The sequence below is a fragment of the Lacerta agilis genome, chromosome 3 (assembly GCF_009819535.1).
Source record: "Lacerta agilis isolate rLacAgi1 chromosome 3, rLacAgi1.pri, whole genome shotgun sequence".
Classification (NCBI taxonomy): Eukaryota; Metazoa; Chordata; class Lepidosauria; order Squamata; family Lacertidae; genus Lacerta; species Lacerta agilis.
The window spans coordinates 115,522,175-115,544,823 of record NC_046314.1 but is presented as its reverse complement, the minus strand read 5'-3'; the positions used below and the strand labels follow the sequence as shown (position 1 = coordinate 115,544,823).

Genomic DNA, 22,649 nt, shown 5'->3' with positions numbered 1-22,649 from the left:
ATTTCTTGGCTCTAAATCATCCCTTCCCAGAGCTGATTTTCTAGAATCAAAACAGTGTGTCACAATTTAAAACAACAGCAGCAGCAACAACAACAACAACAACATGCATTTGTGGGCGATTTAACCCTGTCATGAAGACAATTTCTAAAGAAATAACCAGGCCAAATTCATTCCAGCTGCCCTGTGCCCCCCTTAAAATCTTTAAACCAAACAGCTCTCTTAACTGGGAAGGGAACTGCAACTGGAGAGAGGATATCAATCTGAATTTACAAGGGATTTTTAACTGGGAAGATTTGCTTAAGCATGTCCTCCTCCACACCCCAAAATTCTTATCCGCCTTTAATACCAGATCTGCTGGTTTTATCTTCTAAAGTTGGAGGGCCCCTATAAACCAACTTCTCTCTCTATTTTTGCTCCAATCGTTTTTGTCCTTCTTTCTCCGGGAGGTGACCCGATCTCTCTCTTGAAGGCATCCCATCCAAATCAGGTGGTCTTAATTGTTTTTTAGTCATCATAAGGTTTTATGCCTCACCCTTTGCCCAGAGCAGTTTCACATCATCATCCCAAGGAGCAGGGCGCCAAACTGTACACCTCAAGAAGTCCCAGCTTGACTGTGACCTTGCAATAATTTCTGGACTCATGCGGCAATTAGGAACTTTCCTCTCATCTGCTCAGATTTCAAGGAGGGCAGGGAGGTTCAAGGGAACTTTGCCTGTATCTGACAACGGCGAATCTCTGGCAAAATATTTTTTAGGAAATTATTCTTTAAAAACAAAGGCCTGTGCGTTCAGAACCACAGCCACCACCAGTTAAATGGCATCAGGCTTGCAACACCTGGGAGTTTAAGCAACAGGGAAGGAGGATTATGCAGGGAACTCAGAAATGGGGGTGTTTCATTTCACAGTGGTGATCGACATTAATGGCAAAACACACAAGACAACACTCACCACAGAGGTGACTCAGCTCCCTCTGCTTGCTCTCGGTGGCCTGGGTCACCAGAGTCAGTCTACATCTCTTTCTTCTTTGCCCCCACCCCACCCCACAACCCTGCCTTCACATCCCCCCTTATACGAGTCTGCCATTCTGACCGCCCCGCCCCCTCCATCAGTTGGGTTCCATATTGGACACTGCAAGTGCAGGACAATGGCAGAACATCCGCACCATTATATATATGTTTTTGTGGGGTATGTGTCTCCAGTCATCCATGCCCACCCCCTCCCCTCCCGCCCACCCCCAAAACACCCAGCTCTTCCTCCCAGCTCTTTCTTCCCCTTGCGGTTCCCCCTCCCTCCCTGAAACACACGAGATGCTGCCACCAACCAATTCTTCACATTCACAAACAACGAAAGCAGAGGACAGTCCCGATCCGTCAGTCAACACGTTGCACTTGGAGGCAGCCGCCGCTGCCGCCATCGCCACCACCACCACCACTGCCACATCAGCTGCCTGCCATCGTCATCTTCTTCTTCTTCTTTTGGAGCTGTCAGTCCAAAGTGTCATGTGCCCCCCCCCGGCGGGGAGTGGGGCTCCTTTACCTCGAGGCTTCTTCCTTCAGCTCCTTGTTCTTCCGGACCTCCTCAGCATGCTTGTCCTGTGGAGACACCGCCAAGGTGAGGGGGTGGTCACTTGCTCAGGTGGCTTCCAAACTGGGTTAAACATATTCACAGAGGAGGGTGCAGACAGGTGCATTATGGTCATATCTGGCACACTTTTAACTTGCACAATTTCAACCATAGGCGGTTGAAATTGCACATGTTAAATGCAAGCAAGGCAGAGAGAATTAAAGGTTTGTTTGCACCAGGTCTGCTTGGGGTTACTCAGCGCATAAAGAGCTTTTAAGCTCTCCGCCTTGCTTGGAGGGAGCAAGTTCCGCTCAGCACACCCATTCTGGGATGCTCTGGCGAGATCTCGCAGAGCCATCTGAGCTCCCTCGAGCTCTTGTGTGAGCATCCCTAGGCTTCTAGATCCAGTGTATGGAGATGGCCTTGCCTGGCAAGCAAGGCAGAAAGCTTAAAAACTCTTTCCGTGCCAGATCTGCTTGGGTTACTCCATGTGAAAAATGCTGAGGCTCTCTCCTTTGCTTGCTGGGCAAGACCCACTCAGTGTGCAGGTTCTGGGAATGCTGGATGCAGAACCCTTGGAACCAAAACTCTGAGTCAGATGCAATTGTACTGTGTAAGTATTTTAAAGAGATTTCACTTTCTTGGGTTCCATGATCACTGCAGATGGTGACAGCAGTCACGAAATTAGAAGACGCCTGCTTCTTGGGAGAAAAGCAATGACAAACCTAGACAGCATCTTAAAAAGCAAAGACATCACCTTGCCGACAAAGGTCTGTATAGTTAAAGCTATGGTTTTCCCAGTAGTAATGTACGGAAGTGAGAGCTGGACCATCAAGAAGACTGATCGCCAAAGAATTGATGCTTTTGAATTATGGTGCTGGAGGAGACTCTTGAGAGTCCCATGGACTGCAAGAAGATCAAACCTATCCATTCTCAAGGAAATCGGCCCTGAGTGCTCACTAGAAGGACAGATCCTGAAGTTGAGGCTCCAATACTTTGGCCACCTCATGAGAAGAGAAGACTCCCTGGAAAAGACCCTGATGTTGGGAAAGATGGAGGGCACAAGGAGAAGGGGACCACAGAGGAGGAGATGGTTGGACAGTGTTCTCGAGGCTACTAACATGAGTTTGGCCAAACTGCGAGAGGCAGTGAAGGATAGGCGTGCCTGGCGTGCTCTGGTCCATGGGGTCATGAAGAGTCGGACACGACTCAACAACAACAACAACAAAGTATTTTAAAAGTTGTTCTGATATTGTATCAGGGTGGCATCCAATGGGTTCGTTTTAGTGCAGGGATTGCCCACCTGGTTCAACATCCTCTTCTCACTGTGGCCAACTAGATGCCTGTTGGAAACCAGCTAGCAGGACCCGAGCTCAAGAGCCCTCTCCCCTCCTGAGGTTTCCTGCAACTGGGATTCAGGAGCAGTGCTGCCTCCATCCTGCAAATCTCTCTGACTTAGCCCAACCCACACCTCCCGCAGTGAGGTTGCAGCTGGGCCCCCCTCACCTTCTCCTGCAAGCGTTCCAACATAGCAGCTAGATGTGCCTCCCGGTTCTCCTTGTTGGACTCCATCTTCTGCATCAGCCTCTCCTTGGCCGTCTTGATGAAGTTGTTGTTCTCCTCGATGGCTTTCTGAATGACCTCTCTCTCGTGCTCTCGCTTCCCCGCCAGGTGCTTCAGCAGCTCTGCTTCCTGGTACTAAACGCACAAAGCAAGACAAGGCATCAAGGACAGTCATCCTTTGACACAATCCCCACTGTTGGGAGGCGAGTATGGATCTTCCCGATTTCCCACATGTCAAAGACACTTCTAAGCCTCTCCCCAGTGAGGGGCAGGGGGCAAAAGAATTAAAGTTCTAATTCTGCTTGTGTCTTGCTTCTAAACTGATTGAGGGCTGCGAAAGGGGGATCTGCAACGGCATTACAGCCTTCCTGCTCTTTTGTTGTCACCTGTGAAATGGCTTTGGAATCCACCCATCTCTTTCCCCTGCATGGAGTCCTATACATTTCAGAATGGCTCCCCCATATCAAATCTGAACATAAAAAATAGGAAAAGTCTGTTGGATCAGGCCAATGACCCATCTAGTCCAGCCACCTGGCTGACCAAATGTGTGTGGGGAAACCCACAAGCAGGATTTGAACACAAGATCCCTCTCCCCTCCTGTGGCTTCCAGAAACCTGTATTCAGGAGCACTGCTGCCTCTGACCATGGAGGCTAAGCGTAGCCAACGTGGCTAGTAGCCATCAATAGCCCTCTCCTAGAGGAGAACATTTCCGAGCACAATTCAAAGTGTTGGTGCTGACTTTTAAAGCCCTAAACGGCCTCAGTCCAGTATACCTGAAGGAGCGTCTCCACCCCCATCGTTCTGCCCGGACGCTGAGGTCCAGCGCCAAGGGCCTTCTGGCGGTTCCCTCACTGCAAGAAGCCAAGTTACAGGGAACCAGGCAGAGGGCCTTCTCGGTAGTGGGACCCGCCCTGTGGAACACCCTCCCACCAGATGTCAAAGAGAAAACCAGACTTTTAGGAGACATCAGAAAGCAGCCCTGTTTAGGGAAGCTTTTAATGTTTAATAGATTATTGTATTTTAACATTCTATTGGAAGCTGCCCAGAGTGGCTGGGGAAACCCAGCCAGATGGGCGGGGTATAAATAAATAAATTATTATTATTATTATTATTATTATTATTATTATTATTATTAATCCTTTTTCAAAGCCATCCAAGTTGCTGACCATCACTATCTGCTGTGTGAGTGAGTTTTGTAGGTCAACAATGCGCTGCTTGAAGGACTTCCTTTTCTCTGTCCATATAACCTTTCTGTAAGGAAATATGGTGGGGAAGCCTTGTCATTTCCACCAATGTGCTTTCCCCCTAATCACTTGATGATTTACTGTTGATTTTACGGACCCTGGTTTCCTTCAGGGTCTCCCACCTTCCCTGCCTTTGCATGAATCTGACAGTGTTCATCTTCTTGGACCGTTTGAGCCAGCATCTGAGGTAGGCAAGCAGGCAGGCTGGGGAGTCTACCTTCCACTGACCTTTGTTTTCAGTTTGTAAACTGCCAATAAATTTGCAAGCTTTCAAGAAGGGCCACCGCTCAGTGGCACAGCATCTCCTTTGTGTGCAGAAGGTCCCAGCACTGCCAGGTGAGGCTGGGAAAGCCTGCAATCTGAAACCTTGGAGGAGGTGCTGGCTGTCAGTGGACGTGTATGTGGGAATGTTTTGGGATGCAGGAGAGGATATATTGTTTAAGGTGTCCTATTCCAACTTGTGTTTGCAAGTCCCAGAAATTAGCAGCGTTCTCATTCCCCTTTTTTAAACATACACGCAGCAGATAGCTTGCTTAGGTTTGTTAAAACCTCTGTAATAAATGTCCTGGTATTTTCCCCATCAATCCCTCTCAAAATAAGACAATACACAGTCTTCTATAAAAGCATAAAACGTTTACTCACGAGAAACCATCTGTTCACAATTGGATCCCAGACGGCAGACTTAAACTTAGTAAAAGTAACATTTTCCATAAGGGAAAACAGTCCCTTTGTCCTCTCTTGGAAGCCAAGAGAGCATCCTAGCAATACAGCTTGTTTGAGAGCATCATTGTCCAAAAGAGAAAGATGGAGCCTGGTCCCTGTGGTTTTGTATTAACCTGCCCAGGTGAGATCACACCCACCTCCAGTTACATAGAGGAAGTCCATCCCAGCCCAGAATAAACAGGAAGTTCCGGCTGGTGGACTAAGATGCCTTTTGTGTCCACTCTAGCAATGTTGTGTTCGACTGCTCCTGCGTTTTACATCCCACAGTGTACTGGATCTGACCCATACTATAGGCAATCCCCTGCTGGATGAACTAGCGGCCTTACTCAGTGTGTAAGGCAGCTTCCCAGGTCTCTGAATTAGAATCATAGAATTGTAGAGTTGGAAAGGACACCCTCCCCCCCCCCCTGGACATTTAGTCCAGCCCCCTGCAACGCAAGAATCCCAGCTAAAGCATCCATGACAGAGGGCCACCCAACCTCTGCTTAAAAACCTCCAAGGAAGGAGAGCCCACCACCTCCGAAGGGAGACCGTTCCACTGTCAAACCACATAGATGTGGCTATGTTTGAAAGGGGGAATAACACGACTTGTGAGCAGTGGCTGGTTATAAATCTGGGTAAGATTGCTGAGTGGTTATCAAAGTGCATTTGCATCCAAGTGTGTTCAGCCCTGTGGGTGGGATTATAGGAAGTGAGCTACTGTATTCAGCATTGCAACGAAGTCTTTCTAAATCTCTTTCCAGACAGGAAGCAGCGGGCAGCTACCACTTCCCACACATACGGAACAGCAAAGGGGTCGATGTTGGATCTGGTTACTCGGACTGGAAGGAAACAGAGCCATGGACAGGAATTCATTCGTCTCAGTCTGACATCCGGCTGTTGTGGCTGGCAAGGTCCATTCTTGAGTATCTGCCAAGGTCAGGCAGGGAGACGGAGAGATGCCACCTAATGGCTGATCAATAATTCACAGGCTGGCAAACCACACACATTTCCTCATTACAGGAGCCTTCCTTGTATCATCAACACACGGTGCCTTTTTGACCTCAGAATGCTTTGGCAGCATTTTGGAGAGCTGCTTGGCATTTTGCTGGGTTTGACGACAGCCTCCTCCTTTGAAGCACCCCCAGTTGGGAGGCTTCTTAAAGCACTTTTGCACACCTCACTTTGCAGGCGTCTTTACCTCCAGTTGCCCTTTTCCTGGCACATGGGGGAGACGGCAAGTTCCATACCCAGCCCCCTGTATGACCAAACCACGTCCCGCCCCCTGAAAGGCCTGCCACGTTTTTTCAACTGGGTGCTGAGCAGGCTCTCACCTTGCGTCTCTCCTCAGCCGCTTCCAGCTTCTTCTGGATCTCTTCCAGGGAGGGGTCTCGCCGCCGGGGCAGAGAGGCGTTGAATTCTGGGATCCCATCAAAGGAGGGTGGCTTCAGGATGACCTCAAAGGACTGGCCAGAGGTACGCTTGTTGAGCTCGATGACCTCCATGTCAGAAATGACGCACCAAGTGAGGTCTACGGTGTCTACTGGAAGAGAAGAGGGAGGGAGAGGCTGGGATGTAATCATGTGTTAATGGAGGAAATGATGCTGGGAATAACTCAGGGCGTCCAGCTAGAGAAAGCACAGGAAGGGGTCTTATTCAGAGTCAGACAACTGGTCTATTGAGCTCTCCAGTGGTTCAGACAGAAAGTCTCCCCCAGCACAACCTGGGAACTTCCACAGTTGCCAAACACCCGCCAGACATCATAATAATAATAATAATAATAATAATAATAATAATAATAATAATAATAATAAATTTATTTATACCCCACCCATCTGGCCGGGTCTCCCCAGCCACTCTGGGCGGCCTCCAACAAATACCAAAATACAATACAGAGTCACAAATTAAAAACTTCCCTAAACAGGGCTGCCTTTAGGTGTTTTCTGAATGTCAGGTAGTTGTTTATTCCCTTGACTTCTGATGGGAGGGCGTTCCACAGGGTGGGCGCCACTACCGAAAAGGCCCTCTGCCTGGTTCCCTGTAGCTTTGCTTCTCGCGGTGAGGGAACCGCCAGAAGGCCCTCGGTGCTGGATCTCAGTGTCCAGGCTGAATGATGGGGGTGGAGACGCTCCTTCAGCTATACAGGACCGAGGCCGTTTAGGGCTTTAAAGGTCAACACCAACACTTTGAACTGTGCTCAGAAACGTACTGGGAGCCAATGCAGATCTCTCAGGACCGGTGTTATGTGGTCCCGGCGGCCACTCCCAGTCACCAGTCTAGCTGCCGCATTCTGGATTAATTGCAGTTTCCGGGTCACCTTCAAAGGTAGCCCCACATAGAGCGCATGGCAGTAGTCCAAGCGGGAGATAACTAGAGCATGTACCACTCTGGCGAGACAGTCTGCGGGCAGTCCCCACATTGGATCTGATTCCAATCAACAGAGGAGGATTTAGGGCAGTGTGACCGGTTCCCCTGCACTGGGAGCTGAGCCAAGGGGGCGCTGCAGGGGGGGGTCACAACTATGACATAGTGAACAGAGCAGAACGGAGGGCGAGAAGCAAGGGGCGACAAATTTTGGGCTCACACAGAGCGCCACTGAAATTTGAAAGAACAAAGTCTGCCCCTGCAACCAGGCTGCTATCAACATGAGTTCTGTCCTGTGATAACAGATTGTGCACTCTGGATCATCCTCCCAGTACCCTCCAGGGACGTATCGGGGGGGGGGAGGCGCCCCAGGTTCCATAATGGAGGGGGTGACAAATTATCAAGGAACAATTTTTTTGGGGGGGGGAATTCTGAAAAATGCGCCCCTGGTACCCTCGACAACTTCGCAGACATGGAGGAGATCTTCACCAAACAAGCAAGTTTGGGAAAGGCTTCCAGACTTCAGAGTAGAAAGCATGAACCCCACAAGAACAAAGAAAGAGCCCCTCCTCGGCATCTGGGGAGCCTATTCTTCTCTCCACCCCACTATTTTTCATTATTATCATTGTATTTATTAAATTTATATTCCGCCATTCATCTGAAGATCCCAGGGCAGTTCACTACAGGAAGGGGCTATGATCCAGCTGCTTCTTTCTCTGTGGTCGCTAAATAAAAATGAAATAGGTATTTGGAGAGGGAATGGACCATGATGTTTCTCTCCTTGCCAGGAGCAGGCGCAAAGAGGTGGCAGAGGGCTCTCCTGCTGCGAGTGCTTGTAGCAGCTGTTGTCAGAACTGAACCACTAACCTAGATTACATTCGTAACAAGGCCAGGGTTGGCAGTGGATGCCTGGCTGCTTTGATCACTTGGGACCATCTCGACTACAGAGCAGCTTAAACCTAAGTGACATGTAAATGTAAAAAAAAAAAAAAAAATCCCACAAATTCAGTTTTATAAAAACATATTTTTAATAAAAGAAAAGAAATGGAGCCTTTCCTGTGTTATTCGTAGGGTGTGGGCATGTCTGCTGGCATTGTCTAGAGTATAAGAATGCATAATGCATGTCTATTGGATTCATAATATATCATCATATATAATATATTACCTTCTCATAGCCCATGGGAGAGGGAGGCAGGGGGGAGTGGTGCCACCCGCCATTTGTGGAAAAGATCACGGGCAGAAGGAGCTGATCAAATGGGACACAAAGAGCGGCAGGCCCAAACCCACAAGCGTCTGGGAGTTAAAGGGTCGGTGGTTGCCTCACTTACCTTCGTATTTATAAGATGGTTTGTTTAAGGGGTCTGAGAGGAAGCAGGAACAGAAGAGAGACACTAAAGGGAGCTCCTTCATTTTTTCTTTGTAGGCTGCAGGGAGGGGAAAAACACTTTGTCAGGAAAGGTCAAAGTCCATCACCAAACAGGCTCCCATCCATACAGTTGCCTGGCATCTACCTCCTCCTCCTCCTCCTCCTCCTCCTCCTCCTCCTCATTTCACTGCTTCCCTTGTAGAACTCAGCAGAGAGGAGGATGGGGACAGGGCCGGCACACCTATAAGGTGGACTGAGGGAGCTGCCTCAGGTGGCGGAAGGCCATGAGGCAGTGCCCCTGCCCATTGGAAGTTGACACCCTTCCGTTGGCAGAGGGGCAATGGTGCTTTCAGACGAGGTCTTGTGAGATCTTGCTGATATCTCACACATTATGCAAGATCTTACCAAATTATTGGATTATGTGAGGTTTGGAGCTTTCAGGGTTAAATAAACTCAACAGTACGCCCCTCCCACAGGGAAGATGTGTCACAACACCCGGGGTATCTGCTGTATGCGAATGCCTATGTGATTTATGTGACGCACTGTTTATTGTCAGTCCTACTTTCGGTTTTGAACGGGAGCGGACATGTCGTCCGTAAGCCCAGGAGAAGCTCCGTGATTTATATGCTTGTAAATTAAAGCTGCTTGACTTTAAACAAGCCAGGCGTTGTAGAATTTATTGCTGGCAGGCTCTGAGGCACAAGGCACACATACCGTTGCGCAAGAAGAAGTAAGAAGTTTGAACAACTCTGCTAAAGCACTGGAGAAGCAGGGAAACGCAGAAGGAAGCGTAGCTGGACACCACTCCAAGTGCTAAACTGGTTTTGAGGCTTTTCCAGTAAAAACCAAAAGCCCAACAGATTATCTCATGCTTTCTGTGAGATCTCTCCAAAAACCATTGCCACTACAGCACAACCCGCGTGAGGGAGGCGTGGGTGCGGGGCATAGCAGGGCAGCTGTCCCTGGATGGGTACAAAACTAGAATGAATCAGCTCTGCCTGTCACTAGTTCTGGTGGCACCTTCTGGTGGTCTCCCTGCCTTCTGACCCACCCGTCCCAAGGGGCAAACAGCAGCAGGGGTGCTATATTTAGTCATGGGCTTGGTGGAAGCATTTGACCATTTGTTGCGCAATGTGTGAAGGAAGATGCTGGACTGATCCAAGACAAGGGTCTTCTTATCTTCTCCGTGGACCTGCTTATTGGCCAAGCAGTGAGAGCACTCGGGTTTCCATACCTGCCAGCGTCATGGTGCCTGGTGTTCTGGGCCTCCTGCTGTCTGAGCGCGTATCTGAGTAGCCAGAGATTGTGTCCTGCTTGCAATCTGTAGAGACATGAAAGAAAGCAAATGAACAAAGGTGAATTTAGTTACCGAGTTGTACTTTGAACTTTTCCAGGAAAAACGGGAAAACATAATGTCAAGATGCTACAGTTTGTATGCTGAAGCATGGAGGAACCAATGCTGGCACCTTGCTTTGGCAGGGCTATTTCACAGCTACCATAATATAGATATTAAATTTTTTAAATTTTGCACTAAATAAACCAGATTCTAGGCTGGGTTCTGCAAAAATGCAAAAGGTGATTGGTACAAATTAATAGCATTTGAATATTTAACCCCCTTATTTGTTTATGAAAGTGAGGAGAGGCAAAGTCAGGCAGTGAAATGTCCTCCCTGATCCAGCAGGCTATTATTGCGTCCCTCTGTTCAATCCCAGTTAAGAGCCTACCACTCCTCAATAAACTTCTTCACTTGTTTTCCAGAGACCCTTCAATGTAAGGGCTGGTTCAGACAACTGCCTTCCCCTCTACAATTGTGAAGCATTGATTTTGTTGATCAGGTCTTGTTTGCAAGAATGCAGCTACTCACAGCTAGACTACAGTGGTGCCCCGCAAGACGAATGCCTCGCTAGACGAAAAACTCGCTAGACGAAGGCATTCATCTTGCGGAAGGCTGCCCCGCTAGACGAAAAAGTCTATGGGGCTGCCTCGCAAGACGAAAAAAAATCGTCTTTGTTTGTTTAGCGAAAGCGCTGCTGTCATTGCCGCTTCGCTAGACGAAAATACCGCAATACGAAAAAAATTCGTAGAACTAATTATTTTCATCTTGCGGGGCACCACTGTATTACTAATTCGATGTGTTTTTGGTTCAACCCTCCCACCCCCACTGCAGTAAGTAATAATATCGCTGTTCTTCAGAAGTTTAATATCCCCAGATGATTTTCTCCCCCCCCCCCTTGGAAAAGATACAGGGATAGACAGAGTGGCCTAACAAGCACTTGGCATATGTTCAGAGGCTGTGTAAAGATAGGAACATGTGGGTATTGTAACCAATGCAGGTATCTCTACAACATTTGGCAAAGGTAGCTTTCTGGAGTTAGAATCATAGAGTTGTAGTGTTGGAAGGGACCCAAAGGGCCATCCAGCCCAACCCCCTGCAATGAGAAGGGCACTCATAGACACAAGAGGCCACCTGACAGTGTGAATCAGCGCTTGGAAGGGAATGGCACCAGGTCTGCGATGACCCCAGTTAACACAGCCTTCACAGCTAGACAATGGGAGCCATTCGGTTCCATACACAAGGGGGGGGGGGACGGGACAGCTGCTCTGTTGCAGAGAAGAGATAGAAGGATTTCTCTTTTAAAAAGTTCTTGTGGATCTCTGGGCCCTACACTCTTGTCTCGAAAGGTGGGCAGGGCAAAGCATCCAACCAAAATGTCATGGGACGGGGAGTGGGGGATGAGATACCAAAGAGAAATCATGAGGTTTCATTATTACTTTTTGTGGTCAGCCAGCCCGGGGCCATAAAGTGGTCTGACTTTTAGTGTGCCATGTAGTCTGACGTAGGGGTAGCCAATGGGGTGCCCTATGGAAGTTGCTGGGACACAACTCCCATCAGCCCCAGCCACCACAGCCCATGGCAGAGGATGCTGGGAGTTGTAGTCGCATATTTCTTGAAGGTGCCACACTTGCTTGCCCCTGTTCCAGCAAACTACAGCCGGGCTAGGCTTTCTGCTGGGGACTCCCGCAGCAGGCACGGTATGTCTGGGGCATTTGCGTGACCTCCAAACCTACATCCCAGCTGGACAAAATCCATATATAGCTGTAGATGCTCTGGCAACAGGCTTCAGAGCAAAACCAGGCTGCTAAGCCTCCATTGCCTTCCCATCTGACACAGCTTCTGTCAAAGTTCTTCCCACTCACTGGTTATATAAGACTCAGCAGGCTGCAGCTGTGGAGAGATCTTCCCAGCCTACAATGAGGGGGGAGTCCCAGTCTGTTCACAAGTGATGCTCAGATCCGGTTTTGTGCTCAAAGGCACATCGACCATAACCTGTGTCGCATTTGCCCTCTTCCTGCACTGCATTAGCAATACACATGTCCAAAAACCATCATTTCTGCCACACGTGAAAAGGGGCTGGGCCTTCCAGCCAGCCATTGATGGCTACTAGCCATGCTGGCTAGGCTCTGCCTCCAGTCAGAGGAATCAATGCTTCTGAATACCAGTTTCTGGAAAGTGCAGGAGGAGAGAGGGCTCCTGTGCTCAAATCCTGCTTGTGGGGCTCCCAGAAGGTGTGGGATGTAAGCACAGAGCAGCCAAACACAACACTCCTAGAGAGGACATGAAGGTAACTCAGTCCTCCAGGCTTAACTTCCTGTTTACCTGGACTGAGTTACAGGAACCAGAAGTAGGTGTGGTCTTACCTGGGAACAACATCCCAAAGAAGACTCCCCATTTTTGCCTCATCCTTTGAAGAAGCAGCATGCTCTCTCTCAGCCTGCAGCTGAGAGAAGCAGAGGTGAAGCCTGTTCCCACATGGAAGCAGCTTCACTGCATGTAAATACATTTATCTAAGTTTGTCTGCCTCCTTGAAGCATGTACTGTGACTCTTGGATGTCTGTAAGTAAACTCCTTTTAAATCTAATAATCAGTGCTGTCTTGTATCTTTGCTTTTAAGAGGGAACAAGGGGAATATACCAGGAATATAGCTGGCTTAAGCAAGCCTATGCAAACGTTTTCTGCTGTGTTTTAAAAGGGAATGTAAACTCTGCTAAGTTTGGAGCTTGCTCACACAAGCTGGGATTGAGATATATAAATAATATATACTCATCCACACTCCTAAACATTCCCACAAAGGGTTATGGGCCCAGTATTGCATATTTTTGTGTATTTTTGAAGGATTGCATTGGATTGTGTTTTTGAGTTGAGTTAGATTTTTTTTAAAAGTACTTCCTGGTGAGCACATGTTTCTTTGTCTTTGTTCTTTGTGCTGAAAAGGGATTAACCCCCCTCCCCTCCCTCAGAGTTTACAGTACTCAGAGGCAGTGAAGATTTATTTGAGGTTTTTGTATTTTTGAGAATTTTTGAGTTTTTGTTTTTGGAATTTTTGACAAATTTTTGGATTTTTGAAATTTTTTCAACTTTTTGAATTTTAAGATGGCTAGTGTAGCTTTTGTTAGTGAAGCAAGGCCAAACTATATGCTGCTGAACGACCATAATTTTGTGCACTGGAAGCAACGCTTAATGGTATATCTGAGTGCAAGGAACGTTCTGCAGGCTATAAAAGATGAAAAGCCTACAGGAGATAAAGAAGAAGATTTAGCCAAAATTGAAGCCTGGGAAAGGAAGAATAGCGAAGCCAAGCACATAATTTTAAGTGCACTTCGCGATGAGCATCTATCCTTAATAAACATTGAGGATGATGCATCCCAGATTTTAAAAGACATTGAGCGGATTTATGGAGCATCTACACAGAACTCCTACAGGCATTTGCTAGATAAATTGCTCAAGTTAAAGATGAACTCCAGAGAGCAGTTCACAGAGCATGTTAAGAGTTTTTCAGAGATTGTGCAAAGAATTGCTCTCACTCCTGAAGCTCTTAATGAAGTGACTAAGGTGACTTTCTTGCTAGCATCGCTAGGACCAGCATTTTCTTCATTTAGAAGCCTAATGGATCACACAAAAGATCTGACTTTTAATGAATTAATCAGCCACTTAAGAGAGGAATGCAGAGAAAGCTTGGATTCTCAAGAACGCAACTCTAGGAGAAGTGACTGTAATTATGCTTCAAAGCAATTTAAAAAGGCCAAAGAAATAACTTGTTTTAACTGCCAGAGGAGAGGTCACATAGCAAAGGACTGTAAATCTCCTAAAGTGAACAAACCCCGCCCCTTTAAGCCAGAAGGGGACAAAAGGGGGAAGCATGAGTGCAACATGCTGCTGCAAGAAAGGAGCTTAGCTGTCCAGAATTATGAAAATGTGCATAATAAGTGGTATTTAGATTCTGGAGCGAGCTCCCATTTTTGTTTTAATGAAAAGTACTTTGATGAACTAAATGATGAAGAATCTGAAATTCAGATACCAGATGGCCGCATTTTGAAGTCGAAAGGTGCAGGTTCTGTGCATTTGGAATTCAATGTAGACAATGAACCATTTAGAACCAGAGTGTCTAATGTTCTGTTTGTACCAGAATTGAACTGCAACTTACTTAGTGTATCCACATTTGAAAAGAAAGGTTTCAAGGTCACATTTGAAAATGGACAATGCAATGTAACCAAGCATGGTGAAGTGTATATCCAAGGAAAGCTAATCAATAATGTTTATGAGGTTGATCTTTCAGAAAGCCAGTCTGCAAAGGTTGACACAAGGAAGACTGTCATTGACTGTTCCAAAGAGTCAGAATGGACTCAAGAACTTATACACTTTCCTTCTGTAACCCCACAAAGTACTAATCTGCCTTCTAGTGTCATAGCGCCCCCTACAGGTGATGCACCAGAAGACGCAGAGGACCAGAATCCTGGTGGCTCCAGAGACGAAGAGGATCCAGAAGGGGACATGCCAGCGTTGGAGGATGATGAAGAAGCTGATGCGGTTCAGGAACCAGAACCAGAGGTCAGACGCTCATCCAGAACCAACAGAGGTGTTCCACCGGTAAGGTTGTCCTACCTTGCAGGGTCGGCGTCACCACAGGAACCTTCCACATGGGAAGAGATTCAGCGGATGCCAACTGCAGAAGCTAGTCTCTGGAAGAAGGCCGCGCAGGAGGAGATGGATGCACTGCGTCAAAACAAGACTTGGACCCTCACAGAACTACCTCCGGGTAAGAAAGCCATTGGCTGCAAGTGGGTTTTCAAGGTTAAGAAGGGGTCAGAAGGGGAAGTGCAACGCTACAAAGCAAGACTAGTAGCACAAGGCTTTTCACAGAAATATGGTGAAGATTATGATGAAACGTTTGCACCAACTGTAAGATACAGTAGCGTGAGAATGCTTTTGAGCATAGCAGCCTCTAAGCAAATGGACGTGCGTCACATCGATATTTCGACTGCGTTTTTGCATGGCGAGATTACAGAACAGATTTATATGAAACAGCCTAAGGGTTTTATAAAACCGAATGAGGCTCATCTAGTCTGCAAATTAGAAAAAGGACTTTATGGATTAAGGCAGGCTGCTAGAGCTTGGAATCAGAAATTGCACAGTATGCTGGTGCAACTTGGATACAAGCAAGGAAACGCTGACAAGTGCTTGTACAGTAAGTCAAGTAATGGACAATTTTCTTATATATTGGCTTTCGTTGATGACTTGATTATCGCAACATCTAATAACAGAGACTATGTGCAAATTGTGAAACACCTCAGCAAAGAGGTGGGAGTCAAAGAACTAGGAGACGTCAAGTACTACCTAGGAATCCAAGTGGAAAGAGAAGAAGACGGATCATTTCTTCTCAGCCAGCGGCAGAAAATAAATGAACTGATTGAATGCATGCAGTTGCAAGATGCAAACACAGTTGCAACGCCCATGGCCACAGACTTCCTGAAGAATCAGCAGGATTCGAAGCTGTTGCCAGATAACAGTGAATATAGGTCGGTAATTGGTAAACTTTTGTATTTAGTTACCACATGTAGACCTGACATAGCCAATGCAGTGGGGATTCTTAGCAGGAAAGTGAGTTCTCCCACTGAGCATGATTGGGCTGGTGTGAAGAGGGTGGTGCGTTATCTGAAGGGTACGGTGAACTGTAAATTAAGGTTGCCAGCTGTCAGTGACCCTAAGTTGGTGGGGTACACTGATGCAGATTGGGCTGGGGATAATGCTGATTATAAATCAACAAGTGGTCATGTTTTTATGTTTGGGGATGGACCTGTTGTGTGGGGCAGTTATAAACAGAACTGTGTAGCATTATCTTCCACAGAAGCTGAATATATTTCTGCATCGGAAGCGTGCCGAGAGATTGCCTGGCTCGATGAACTCATCAAGGACTTTGGTTTGGTGAGAAAGCAAGCTGTCAGTTTGCTGGAGGACAATCAGAGTTGCATAAAACTGACTCAGAGTGAAAAGTTCCTTGCCAGGACAAAACATATAGGTGTGAGGTACCATTATATACGTCAGGCAGTCCAGGATGGACTTGTGGAACTGTCGTACTGCTGCACCAATGAGATGGCTGCGGACATCCTGACGAAGCCCCTCCCAAGAGAGAGTTTCCAGAATCTACGTGTCAAGCTGGGACTCTGGGTGGTTGAATAAAGTTGTATATGTTTGTATGTTGTGTTCGTCTGAGAAGGGGTTTGTGGGATGTAAGCACAGAGCAGCCAAACACAACACTCCTAGAGAGGACATGAAGGTAACTCAGTCCTCCAGGCTTAACTTCCTGTTTACCTGGACTGAGTTACAGGAACCAGAAGTAGGTGTGGTCTTACCTGGGAACAACATCCCAAAGAAGACTCCCCATTTTTGCCTCATCCTTTGAAGAAGCAGCATGCTCTCTCTCAGCCTGCAGCTGAGAGAAGCAGAGGTGAAGCCTGTTCCCACATGGAAGCAGCTTCACTGCATGTAAATACATTTATCTAAGTTTGTCTGCCTCCTTGAAGCATGTACTGTGACTCTTGGATGTCTGTAAGTAAACTCCTTTTAAATCTAATAATCAGTGCTGTCTTGTATCTTTGCTTTTAAGAGGGAACAAGGGGAATATACCAGGAATATAGCTGGCTTAAGCAAGCCTATGCAAACGTTTTCTGCTGTGTTTTAAAAGGGAATGTAAACTCTGCTAAGTTTGGAGCTTGCTCACACAAGCTGGGATTGAGATATATAAATAATATATACTCATCCACACTCCTAAACATTCCCACAGAAGGGGCATCTGGTTGGCCACTGTGAGAACAGGAGGTTGGATTAGAAGGGCCATTGGCTTGATCCAGCAGTCAGGCTCATCTTATGTTCTTGGGTAGGTATTCTGCATAGCGCAAGTGAGGGAAAGCCACCGAGTGTAGTGTCGGGAACAGAGCACAGAGTCCTTCTGAGAATGGGATCAGAAGACATCTTTGCAAATGGAAGTTGACACCTCATTTGCTGCGATGGGTGTGTGTGTGGAATTGGGGGGCATTAGCAGCAGGGAGGTGTGTTTGCCCCCACCTGATCAATTGTGCCACTTGGCTACAGCACATAGTGGTGCAGCTATCACAGGATTGAGAGGTAAGAACATGCTCAAGACCAGGGGTCAGCAAACTTAATGCGCGCCTTGGGATGGTGTCTCCAGCACCAATCGCGTGGCGGGCCGGAGGGTGGGGGAGTGCACACCCATACGCGTGTGCATGCACTATTTCCGGCACACTTTCGGGTCGGAGGAGCACCGGAAATAGCTTGTGTGCATGTGCACGGACCTCCTCCGACCCGGATGTGCACTGGAAATAACGCTTGCGCATGAGCACAAGCTATTTCCGGTGCTGCTACGACCCAGAAGTGGGCAGCTGCGCAGGGCAGCGCTGGTAAGAGCGGGCAGCGGGGGTCGCCGCAGGCCGGATAAACAAGTCGCTCAGGCCTTATCCGGCCCGCGGACCTTAGTTTGGGGACCCCTGCTCAAGACCACTGTTTTCTTTGCTGTTGCTTCATCCTATCCTTCCAGGGTTACATCGTGGCACATGGCACTGAAAGCAGATATTGAGGACAAGGTTCTGGGGAGCCCAAGCTTGTTTTCATTTTAAATATGCTTTTAATTCTCTTCATTAGCCACCATGGATGCATAAAGCCCTTCTCTTAAGCTCCTCCAGGTGTCTGGAAGCTGGCTGGTAGAGAGGAATGGGACACTCTGCACATGTTCAAAGGAAATCATGTCATCCCACCTTGTCCTATGAGTTCCTCTGGCGAAGCTTCTGATGGCAAGAGGTGTTTGACAGTGGAACCGATTCCCTCAGAAGGTGTGGACTCTCCTTTGGAGGCTTTTAAAGAGAGGCTGGGTGGCCATCTGTCAGCAGTGATCCCTGCATTGCAGGAGTTGGACTAGATGAGCCTTGGGGATCCCTTCCACCTCTACAGTTCTAGGATTCATTCCCCGCCCCACCCCCAAGACAAGACGCTCACATGGCTTCTTCCTTTCCATGGTGCTCAGCACAGAACCCTCTCATTCCAGGAGTGTTAATTGTGGCTGACAGGCCACCCCTTCCTTTGTCATGACTTCACAAGCAGCTTTGTCAACAGCTGCGGGGGCTTATCCTTGGCTCTAACCAGATGATGAGTATGAAAATCTCTTTTAGGAAAAGGCCAGCTTGGAGGTGTGGGTGGGGTTGGGTGAGAAACCAGCTAATTAGGGTGGCCACCTACACAGCATCGGAACGGAGGAAAGGGGACAGAAGGAGAAATAGATTCACTGGTGACAATAGGTAAGTGCAGGTGCAAATTCAGAAACAAGGAGCAGAATTCAAACAGAAATGCAACGCAGTGGGGAAGACTGTGACCAGGTGAGCTTTGTTCTTCCTCAGTCTGCTGTCCATCACGTGTTAATTGCTGGTGGGCAACTTTCACCCCAGGCATCCCTTCTTCAAACAGAAGATGCCTTCACTGAGAGGACTGCCCTCTGCTAGAACTAGCTGGTGCAGATGTGAGAGAGGCATGGGAGAGAAGAAACAGAGAGCGAGGACGCTGCCCATCTTTTCAGTGGTTCCGCCACGGATGCTCCTGAGCTTAATGAATAAGGCAGTGCGGAGGAAACAACAGCCCTGTATAATATAGGATGAGCTCATTCGAGCTGCAAGCAGGCAGGGCATGACGGGAGAGACCTCGCTTCGCAGCCACCTACAAAATGGAAGCTCCACAGCACGCCTTTGCATGCATGTGTAAGTATGGGGGGGGGTGTCCATTGGCTTCTTTCCCCTGCCACTTCCCCCAAAACTCATCGCTCGCAGCAGGCAGGCACCCAGCAGAAATTAAGAAAATAACAATATGCATGCAGTGAGAAGGCAAAAATCTAACTTACAATTTTTTTCTCAGATCCAGCAATTATCCTATTCCACCACCCCACCCCACCCCAGAAATAATCGTTTGCACACTTGGCAAAAAAGAAAAAAGCATGTGGAAGAATAAGCGGCTCTTGCCACATGGTCAGCCTCCGTGCTTAGGTGTGTCAGACTCCAGGAGAAGCAAAGATCGCCCTCTGACATTATTCTTATTATTTTTAAGTGCCCTCCTTTGGCTTCTTCATACACAGCAGGTTTTGCAAAAGCGAGCGAACGAAATTTCTCCCCTTGGAAGCCCCTCCACCCCTTCCCGCCCCTTTCCAAAGAATTCCAGCGCGCCCACTCCTGCATTGATTTCAGGAAGGGGGTCTCTCTCTCCCCACCCACCCTTGACAAGCAAGGCATTGCTGTTTCCCTTGAATGACAGGCGGGAGAGCAGAGAGCAGCTGCCTCCCCTTCCCTTCCCTTTGCCATGCCTCGTGGAAACAAAAGTAAGGATTTGGTGACGTAAGGGTGGAAGATGGCTCTGATGGCAGCCACGAGTTCCCCTCTAGCTTGAACACCGCTGTCAGCCTGGGGAGGGATAAAGGCTATTGTACATGACCCCCACCCCACCCTCATTTGTACATGACCCCCAACCGCTTGCAGACATGGTGCATGTAACATGTTGGGAAATCCACAGCCTAAAGCACACACACGTGCAATCATCCATATTTGCATACTCTCATTTCTCCTCTGGAGCGGAGGGGAAAGCACTCTGCACATGCTCTCTAGAGCCACTTCACCATTACTGCTTTGCTAGTTCAAAGACTCGACAATTACAGTTAAAGCTGGTCCTTCTTCAACTAAACCCCAGAGAGTCCTGACTAATAAATATTAAGCCCCGATGTCCCCACTCTTCCCTAGTCAAGTGGTCTTTCTCTGCGGGAAAAGTTGCGGAAGTGGACTGAGGCTAGGCTGAATATGACCTGTAGGAGTTAAAAGTAAAGCGAGGGGCCATAAGCAGGAGTTTGGCGAGAGAGGTCTGCCTCCCCTCCAAGAAATGGAACAGACTTTGGGATCGCCTGTTGCTGCCCAGAAGAACCAGGGGAAGGGGGTTTGTTTCACCGTAAGGTATGCAGCGAAGAGAAGATTCTGCCTATCAGCTTGGAGAGCAATGGCTAACTGGGATGGGAGGAGGTGAGTGCCGATTCTGTGCTCATTGTTGAGACCACACAGGCACTCCACGCTGCTGCCCCCTGAAATGAGGCATCTGGGCAATCCAGATTCTGCACAAGGAAAGCTGGGTCCTGCAATCAATGAATATAATGCAAATAGGGGAAGGAAACTGTAGCATTGCTCTTAGGGCTTTTGTTTCGTTCGGGTTTTTTTTCTGCATAGTTTTGGTTTTGCTGGGCAAGAGGGAACTCTGCAGGGCACTAAAAGCCCCACCCCTGACTATAGGAAACCTTCTGCAGCCCCTCCTCTGATGTCAGCAATCAAGTGCTGCTCACCCACTTGCTCGTCTTCGCAGCCACAGGGACCAGAAACTCACTATTTTTAGGTGAGAGAGAGTAGAGAAATTCCCTGCTCTCCCACGAAATTGTGGAAGGCAATTGTGGAAGACCCTGCTCATTGTCGCTGGGTCTGCATTATGGTGTGTTAATTGCAAGTGTGGAAGTAGAAGTAGGAAGAGCAGTTAGGAAAAGAGAGAGACATAAATGCCCCCCCCCCCAAAAAAAGTGCTGACTTCCAATGAAAACTGACCTGACTTTGACTTTCTTTTCTTAAAGCTACACTGACATCTCTGTGGATATCCCTGAAGCCACAAGGCGCCCACCCCTTTTTGTTAATGACAGTCTTTCACATTGCATTGGGAGGAACAAAACCGCCTTGCTGGGACCACAGACACAGGTTATGTTATAGTGACTGCAACAAATGGAAAGCAGCAATTTCTTCTTATATGGGTATGGGCACTCTCACTCACACCCACATACACAAAAACCTCTAAGTGGTGAGATATAGGAAGGGAAGGGGGGGGCAAAGTATGGTGGGGGGGCAGTTGGATGCCCAATGCCAGCACATGGTGACAAAAAGAAAATGTGGTAGATTAAGAGATGGACGAATAATAATGTAGTTGATAAAAGGTGAGCATAGCGTGGCAAGAAAAAGGAATACAGAGCCATTTAAATAGAAATAACCACACGGTTTACTATAGAAATTTATATTACTTTCCCTCTATATATATATATATATATATCTGCAGAAAGGATGGATGGATGGATAGATAGATAGATAGATAGATAGATAGATAGATAGATAGGAGGGTGCAGAAAATTTTGTACTGACTTCCCAAAGCCAGCGGGCATAAGGTGTGCTGGGGTCCTTTCCCATGCCTACCCCTCCTCCAACTCTAGCCCCTGCTTTTGAGGGTCCAGCATTTGCCCCCCTCCCCCAGGAAATAATTTAAATGTTAGGGAGAAATATTATTTCTTTTCTCAGTCCGCTCCCCACTTCCCTGGCCTTTGCAGCTGCTTGTGGGGTCCCTCTCCTGCGCCTGATGCTACTCACCCCCTTGCCAGATCGACACCTGGTCCAGCCGCTCCCAGCCTCTTGCTCGCTTCCTTCCAGGAAAAGATGCTAAAAGATCCACTTAGCATCCGCCAGGATGCCAAGCTCTCACCATGACATCACCTCCGAGCCAGCCGATTGGCTGCGCTCATGAAGCCTGCTGATTGGGCAGCATCTTCCTGGGAATACAGAATTGCCTGAGTAACTCCTCGGGTGAGCCAGGTGTGCCGGGATGATGTCACACACACACACACACACACACACACAAAATGCTATTTCCAAGAAGGGATCTTCGGATGCAGAAGGACAAGACAGGCAGCATGCTTGCTTAGGAAGGAAAAGGTGCTCCAGGGACAATATAGGTCATCTCCATGGATGCTACGAAGACACAATAAACCCTTCTATAACAAACCAGCAATTGTTATCCAACTCAGCACAGAGAAGAAACATATCTGGGCACTAAATGATCGTTGCCACATCTTTGCCCAGAAACAAGCTAAGACTGAGCATCTTTTGGAAGTGGAGTTAGGGGTTTAAAAAAACTGCTTTGGCTGGATTTTATTTCTGCAATCAGGGTGAAGCTGCTAAGTTGATGAGCAGGGGAAGAACTGTCCTTAGTGCACTTTTTGTATATAATAATGTATTCCTAGGAGCTTTTCTATAGCTGTAGAAGCCAAGAGATTGTATTGGAAGTCCTCAGGTCAGAGGGGGGCCCCAATCTCAGCCTTTAAACATGTCAACTCACACTTTCACATGTAAGTAGATAGATATTGCATGGTGCGGTATTTTGGAGTGAGGTTGCTTTATTGATCTTATTGGGTTGAATTGTCTTTTTTAGATGCAATCCTCCCTGGGACCTTGCAGTGAAGGGTGGGTAACAAACAGAATAAGAAGAATGAAAGCAAGCATATTAATACATCATACTGCTGCTGTAGATAGGAAGCTGCCTTCTGAGTCAGATCATTGGCCGATCTAGCTCAGTATTGTCAACATTGACTGGTAGCAATGCTCCAGAGCTTCAGGCAGGTGACTTTACCACCCCTACCTGTAGATGCTGGAGAGTGAAATTGGGAACTTTT

The 22,649-nt window shown here is 47.7% G+C and overlaps 1 protein-coding gene across 2 annotated transcripts; it reads right to left on the bottom strand.

Annotated features, from left to right (window-relative positions):
- Positions 1-1,466: 1,466 nt before the first annotated feature.
- Positions 1,467-21,697, bottom strand: STMN4 (stathmin 4). 2 transcript variants are annotated; one of them, XM_033145215.1, is made up of 6 exons: positions 21,571-21,697; positions 10,037-10,123; positions 8,765-8,860; positions 6,407-6,612; positions 3,069-3,260; positions 1,467-1,591 (listed from the first exon to the last, which is right to left on the bottom strand). In XM_033145215.1, exons 2-6 carry the CDS (start codon positions 10,047-10,049, stop codon positions 1,532-1,534), a joined length of 567 nt encoding a protein of 188 aa, XP_033001106.1. In that variant the 5' UTR covers positions 10,050-10,123; positions 21,571-21,697; the 3' UTR covers positions 1,467-1,531. The 2 variants fall into 2 exon arrangements, with proteins under 2 accessions (XP_033001106.1, XP_033001105.1); XM_033145214.1 differs by having other exon boundaries at positions 6,407-6,615; positions 21,571-21,695.
- Positions 21,698-22,649: the final 952 nt, after the last annotated feature.